Consider the following 7,861-nt stretch of genomic DNA (forward strand, 5'->3'; position numbering starts at 1 on the left):
ATTTAATGATTTTTTATTGAATATTCTCTATATTTACATTTCAAATGTTATCCTCTTTCCCCACTCCCATCCCCCACCCTCTCTTCTTGCTTCCATGAAGATGCTCCCAGTCCCAACCACCCATTCCCACCTCACCACCTTAACATTCCCCTGCATTGGGTAAACAAGCCTTCACTGAACCAAAGAAAGGCCTCTCCTCAGAATTATGCCAGACATTGTCATCCTCTGCTACATATGCAAGTGGAGCAGTGGGTCTCCCTATGTGCACTCATTGATTGATGGTTTAGTCCCTAGGACCCCTGGGGTGGGGGTGGGAGGTTGGTTGATATTGTTCTTCCCATAAGGTTGCAAACTCTTTCAGCTCCTTAATTCCTTTCTCTATCTCTCCTATATTGGGATTTCCATGTTCAGTCCAATTGTTAGCTGCAAGCATTCTCATCTGTATCAGTATGGCTCTGGCAAAGCCTCTGAGTAGGCATCTATATCAAGCTCCTGCCAGTAAGCAATTCTTGGCATCAGCAATATTAACTGGGTTTGGTGGCTGCATATGGAATGGATCCCCCGGTGAAGCAGTCTCTGGAAAATCTTCAGTCCCGGTTCCTCTATTTATCCCTGTATTTTCTCCCATGAGTATTTTGTTCTCCCCTCTAAGAAAGACTGAGGCATTCACATTCTGGCCTTTCTTCTTTTAGAGCTTCATAAGATTAATGAATTGTTTCTTGGGCATTCAGAGATTTTTGTGCTAGTATCTGCTTCTCTGTGAGTGCATACCATGTGTGTTCTTTTATGACTGAGTTACCTCAGTCAGGATGGTAGCTTCTAGTTCCACCCCTTTGCCTAGGAACCTAGTAATTAAATAAATTAAATAAATACATTGTTTTAAGTATTTTTTACTTAGTCTATACAAAGTTTTTGCAATGTTTTCAATAAAAAAATATTATTCCTTAAGAGTTCTGTTTAAGAATTAGTAATACATGTGCATAAATATTTATCATTGAAAATAAAAGTAATAAGGTACAAATGAAATACAGATATAAAGGGTCAAAATATATGGAGGTAAAGATTTATCACACTTTTCTTAAAGTATTCAAAAGGATAAGATGGTCAGAAAAATGTTGGAATGTGTTGGGCCTGAAAGGATTCACAGGCCTTGGTAATTCTTTTCTAAATGAATTTTCTGATGTGTCTCTATTCCCCCTCTCTAAACATCAGATATCTGAAGGGAATTTACAATCTTTTAAGTTTTTAAATTCCCACATTTAAAAGGTAAGACAGGCAGATGAGTTCAAATTGAGGGCTCCACTAAATGCTGAAATAAGGGATGGGAGCACTTTCTGGTAGGCAGTTAAAAAGCTTTATGTCTAATTCCAACCAACGTGGTTTCTCAGAAGGAACTATGAAATAGCAAAGTAAAATGTGTAATTTCACGATAGCCAATAGGCTAGGCTTCCATCCTAAACATTTAGTACTTGAAAGTCATCATTTGCTTCTCTCTGACAGATGGGGGCCATTTCAGTTTGCCTTCCCCTAGACATTCCGTAGGAACTTTCTTTAGTTAAATTAGGACATTAAATTGTTCTCCCCTGTGTAAGGTTTTTTTGTAAAGTTTCTTTGGCATTTTGTTCCAAATACAGGATTATTTAAAGCCACATCCCAGTTTATCTTAGGATTGAACAGTCTAAGAGATTGTGTGATGAAGCAGAAAGTTTGTGTTCTTCCTGCAGTGGTCTCACCATCCCATCCATAACTGCAGGATTTAGGTTACATCTTGAACAACACTTCCATCTCTCTGGCTGAAATAGAATCCCATTTCAGAATGTCAGTTACATGACTTTGATGAGCCTGAAATGATTAAAATTTAATGTGTAGTCCGTCATTTTATTCATGTCTTCTTTCTCTTTAATAAGTCTGCTATATTTTGGTGAGTTGGTGAATGAGAAGCAGTGTTATTAATACTGCGTAGCTCATCAAGCATTCTATGTGCAGAATGCAACTTGCAGTAAGAAATATAAAAGGGACCAGTGGTTAAAAAAGGTGATAGAAAGGCTTTTTAAACTTTGTTCTATTACTCCAACAAAGTTGAGATTAATGGCACTAGAAAGTTCAAAATAATTCATGATAACTAGCAATAATTAATCTACACACATAAGAAACTCTCCAAGTCAATTAACTTGATAATCATATATAACACACTCCTTAATTGAAAAAAAAATGGATGCCATCATATAGATAAGCAGCCATGGTTCTTGAGTGACTTTTACCCCAAGGATCACTTGTGCAGCACATTCATAGTTTATGCTTATCCATGCCCAGAGCCAAGTCTCCTCAGACTTCAGAAAACCAATTTAGAGTTTGTATGATACTTGTTCCTTATCTCTATTGCTTTGTTATCATTGACTTTAAGCCAAACTGTAGAAGGCTGTTATGTGAAAGAAGATGATTTTCAACAGACAGTATATTACCTACAAAGCAAAGCTACCAGAACAAAGAGTATTGTACACAATCGCATTCACTATTGTGTTACTCTAACTGCAAAAGCCATCCATCTGAAAATAAGACCATCGCTGTCCTATTCATCTATTGAACTGCAAGGAAAACCCATATGTCATGTTGCTTTTCAAATATGAGCAGTAGGTCCAGGGAAAGGATAAACATCAGAACTAAAAGGGGTCTCAATAACGTATCATACCCACAGTGTCTTGGAAGTGTGTGAGCCTCTTTCAGCCTTCTGTGAAGTTGGAAAGGCATCTCCTATCACCACTTGCTTTTGCCTCTCCGCTTCACTGCGCAGTGCTTCATACAGACAGGGGAGTTGCAAAGCAGAAGAAACCAAATTTGTCTCTGATGATTATACTCGACGACAGGTTTGGGGACTGTGAATACTGCTCATGACTTCAGGCTCAGGAGGGAGGCTGTAGTTAAAGCCAGTGCTCAAAAAGAGCTGTCCAAACTACATAGATACAAGGTTTTACTTGGTAGTTGGCAGTTGCTTGACTAGACAACTTGCCATAACAAGTATAAAGCTGAAAATTCTGAAAGTTGAGTTGTCATTCATGAATACTAAGATTTTTTTATAAAATAAAACGCCTTTACAAATGTCCCACAGTTTTTAACTATCATTTTTAAACACTGAGGTACTGAAGATCATAATTATCTCCAAAACACTTATGTAGGTATACAGCCAAAACAGTTGAAGAAAAGGTATTTCCAGCCACTCTTACCTTTGTCCAAGACCCATTATTCCTTTTGAAACATGTCATCATTCACATAGATTAGCTTTGAAAGTGCTGCAGGGTCACTATATTTAATATCTGTGTTAAAATATCCCTTCTAGGAAGCTTATCACTCTGTAAATATGGACACATTCAACCGTCCAGGTTTACCCAGGAAATAGATTTGATTAAATCTACTTGAACAAGTAAATTACTGTACTTGGGAGTTTTTAATAATTTTGATAAAAGTTATAAAAATGGCATTTCTTTTTTTTTTTTTTTGAAAAAAATACAAGAGCACAAATCTACTTTTATTTATTTACTCTCTATTAGTTTAAATCCGGGATGGGTACAGCATCACACGGATTCTGTGTCCAATGGCCTTTGCAGGAAGGTTGCTTCGGAATTTGGCACGAACCATACCACTGTTTCCATGGGCCCGAGTTATTTTTCCCCAGATCACTCTGGTTTTGTTTGGTTTGCCTCCAGGAGTCACTGTATTGTTTTTTGCTTTGTACACATAAGCACATCTCTTGCCTAAGTAGAACTCGGTTTCATCCCGGGCATAAACGCCTTCAATTTTAAGAAGAGCAGTGTGCTCTCTTTGGTTCCAGAGACCTCGCTTGTAGCCAGCAAAAGTGGCCTTGCACCACAGCCTTCCGGACATACTTGCGATCTTTGGAAGTCCTGTTCCCAGCAGGCCTCCACAGGCGCCAAGATGGCGGAAAGAGCAAAAATGGCATTTCTAAGAAATACCCTACAAGGACTTTATATAGTTTCAAGTGGTTTTAATAATGGGATGTATTAATGACAGAGAAACAAATTTTAAAATTATTTTCAAGAGCACAGTACTAGAGTAAAACCATCACCTTAAGGAATCAAGTATTGAATAAATTTAATTTGCCTTTCTTTTTCAATAAAATAATATTTTAGCAAATTAAAACCACTTGTGAAAAATAACCAAGGACAAGTTCATAGCTTTCTGAGTTTTGATATATACAATTGTCTTCTTCTTTTTGTGGATGCTATTTTTTTTGATAAAACATGTACTAAATATGCCGTTTTATCATGATCACTTCAAATTCACGGAGTATGCAAGCTTGCTGAAATGATAAGGCTGCGGCAGAGATCTGTAAGCTGCTTTAATATTCTAAATCTCTGGTGAGTAACTCTTACTCTTACGTGTGGCTTGAAACATTCATTTTTTAGTGCAGAGAGAAGACATAAATGACTAGGGTGGGAAAGATGTACAGATGACAAAGCCTCAAGTACTTCTTCGCTGACATGACTTTGAATGTCTGTGCCTCTGCGACTTCCTTAGACAACTGGAGTACAGCAGTTCTGAAACTCACACACAAGCTTCACTTTCTATTGTTTAAGGTGCTTGCAGTCTGGAAACACTAAATGGAAAAATCCCATGGGCAAAAACATTCCTCCCTTTGAATAGTCTTTCTAATCATTACTATCATAACCTTGCATTGAAATACTACTGATTGTCATGAGCTCTTATTTGCAGTAATTGGTAAGTTAAACACCATTTATGATAGGCATATATGTGCACATGCCATTTCACTTTATATTCCTCATCTTACAATGGCACAAAGCATCTGCTAAAGATAATGCTTCACAAACCGACTTAGGAACTTTCCTAAGGATAGTGGGACGCAGTACAGTGCCGTGCCACACTTCATGGCTGCAGCAATGGCCTATGCCTCCCAATCAGCAGCATAAACAGAGGGAATGCCTGTGCCTGGGTTATTTGTGGTAACCTCAGGTGAGGTATGTTAACTGTGATTTCAATTTAGCATATCTTCAGTGGATGATCTGCTTATTGAAAGGTAATATGTCACAACCTAAAGAGTGTCTGCAAAGAAATTGACAATGTTTGTGGGTTTCTACATCCCCTTTCCACGTGTGAAGGGGGCTGGAGAAGTCTATGGCTAATTTTACAAGGCATTTAAACTTACTAGAACCAACCACTTTGATAGATTGGGTGCATTGAGGCTGCTTCCTGGTCTTTGTGGTTACTCTTCAATGTCTCTGCTTCTAGATTGTCTATACAGGAATTATGAGCAGTCTTTTAGATGCTTTTGGTGAACTCCATCTTAATAATGCTCCCATATAGAGGCAACCAGAAAAGAAATTTGCCATGCGTCTGGAATATACGAAATTGAAATAATCAGCCATTGTCACTTCAAGCTTTCTCTATGAAATCTAGCCACTTCTCTCTATCCTAGACACAGGTCAAGTTTATGCCATGTCACATTCCACTGCGCATGCTCATTGCTCCCGTAGGAGGAATAAATGCAAACCATGCAGATGAGCTACATATCTGCAGAGGAATGAGGGAGAAATGGAGCTAGCTGGTTTTGGTCACAGCGGGGCTCTGTGGAGAAAAGTTGATGTGAAATGACAGTCACAGCTAACCTTTGTTTCTGAAAATCTAGTAGCACACTTTTCCAGCTGTAGTTTGTGGGAAAGAGACCCTGCTCATCTCTGAGTCTAATGAGAGCCACCTTCACCCCACCAAAAGCTGCACACCAATCACTTCCCACACTTGTTTTCACAGAGGCACCCTTTAATTGATGATCTGCCAACAGCATCTAGCCCCCTGTGACAAGATCTGTGAGTGTTGTAAGAGCAGTCACAGATGTGTTTACTTTTCTAAGAGGACCAGTTTCTACTGCTGATAACGTGTTTTCCTTTGAAAATGAAAAGACAGGCTGCTGGAACTGTCCCAGAATCCACAGCACTGACAGCTCCCACTTGTCCTGTGCAGCCTGACTAACTCAGTGGATCCCCTTTATGCATATCTTAGGCAAGAAACCAAAAAAATCCAAAAAGAAAAGAAAGAGATTGCAATGAATGGGCAGATGAAAAGGATTTCTTAAAATAAAAACTCTTACCTACTAAATATGTATTCAAGACGTTTGTCCAACTTTATTGGCATATGACTGACTATAAAGTGTTAGTCGACGGATGTAATATGCATAATGGGATATTGAACTTTGTCTTATGATTCTCACAAAGCAACAACATATCCAACACCTTACATAGTTAGATTTTCATGTGTAACACTTAATGTCTGCTTAATCAGTAAATTTAAAATATATTGAACATCATTAGCTATTCTTAGAATGCTCTACATTAGACCTAGGGTTTCTAAATTAGATTAAAGGGATTCTTGTTTTGTTCCTACTTTGACAGCCTACAGATGGCAACCAAGACTTTGAATCCTGTTAGATAGGCACTATACCACTGAGCTACACCAGCACTTCACTTTCATAGCAGAAAGTTATAAAATCTATTTGTTGTTGTAAATATTTAAAAAGCCAGCTACCGGTTCCTGCATACACCGGCTCCGCACGCCCCATCCAAGGTTCAGGAGTTGCCCCAATGTGCCACCTCTCCAGGCTGCTTCCTGGTGTTAGTTCTGGCACCAGCGGGTCATAGAGAACTTACATTAATTCATCTCAGATGTGGCCTCTCCTGTCTAGCATCTCTCTCCCAGAGGAAGGAAAGCCAAAAACTCTACCCTTACTCCAACCAGCCCAACAAATTCAAACCTCCAGAAACTTGTAATTTAACAATGGCTTTTTCTCAGATGTTCTCAGTAAAATTTACACACCACAAAACGTCACGACTTATAAGGATTATGAGAGGCCTTATTGAGAAAGGCTGCTGGTGTTCCTGCTTGGGAACAGAATTTCTGTAATCCCTTTTTGTTCCTTTCCCCACAATGGACAGAAGAAACTACCTCCTTGTTTCTGGCACCAAGTAGCTCTGGCACAGAGCTTGTGATTACAATGGCCACCTCCTTTCCACGCCCTCCCCTCACCCAGGTGTCTGCCACTCCCTCCTGCAGTCTGGTTAGAGTTGTGTCTGTAGTGGTGCAGAATTTTCATTCCTTTCCATGTCTTTATAGAGGAGCCTATAGTCTTGCTGATGTCACTCACCTCAAGAAAATATACTTGCAGACAAACACATAGAAAGGAAAATTTTTATGAGGCGTTCTCGTGACTGATCTAAATGTGTGACAAAAGTAGATAAATAAGATCATAAATATTCCCTTGAAAAATACCATTTCATTCATGTTTTTTTAAAGTGCCCACCAGAAAACAAAGACGAATGAAAAAGAAAGAAGACCAATCTTCTGGCCTATTAACAGAATACATATGAGAGCCTTGGGGGACATTTTATTCTTCATAGCCACTGTGAATTTCCTGTGTCTACTGCTTAAAAAGGAAACAATGTAAAAGCCCCACAGTGTCCCTCCTGCTGTCCTGTGTATGACTGAAGGGTATTTGCAGTCACTGTGCACTCTCTTCTTTGAGATGAAATTCATCTCTGTGCAACCATGGTGAGACCTCACTGACCTTCAAGAACGTGTATAGAAGAAGGTCAAATGTCAAGCTATCTTTGTCCTGAGACATGACTTATTCATCACTTCTGACTAGAGACACTCTGGGCGAGCCCTGCTCAATCTTCAGGACTGTCTTCAGATGCCCATCTGACAACTGTAGCATTTTTATACAGTCTTAGTGAGGCCCAGATAAATGTTGAAGGAGGTCCAGAAGGGCATAAGAACTCCTAAAGGGACATGGTGAAATCTTTGGGAATGTAACACATCCAAGGAGAATATGGTCTCA

The 7,861-nt window shown here is 39.1% G+C and overlaps 1 protein-coding gene across 1 annotated transcript; it reads right to left on the reverse strand.

Moving 5' to 3' along the window:
• Nucleotides 1-3,502: 3,502 nt before the first annotated feature.
• LOC308419830 (large ribosomal subunit protein eL33-like) lies at nt 3,503-3,928 on the reverse strand. The gene has a single exon (XM_080915660.1). It carries the CDS (start codon nt 3,877-3,879, stop codon nt 3,547-3,549), a length of 333 nt encoding a protein of 110 aa, XP_080771786.1. The 5' UTR covers nt 3,880-3,928; the 3' UTR covers nt 3,503-3,546.
• Nucleotides 3,929-7,861: the final 3,933 nt, after the last annotated feature.

This window comes from Micromys minutus (assembly GCF_963924665.1).
Source record: "Micromys minutus genome assembly, chromosome: 4".
Taxonomy (NCBI): domain Eukaryota; kingdom Metazoa; phylum Chordata; class Mammalia; order Rodentia; family Muridae; genus Micromys; species Micromys minutus.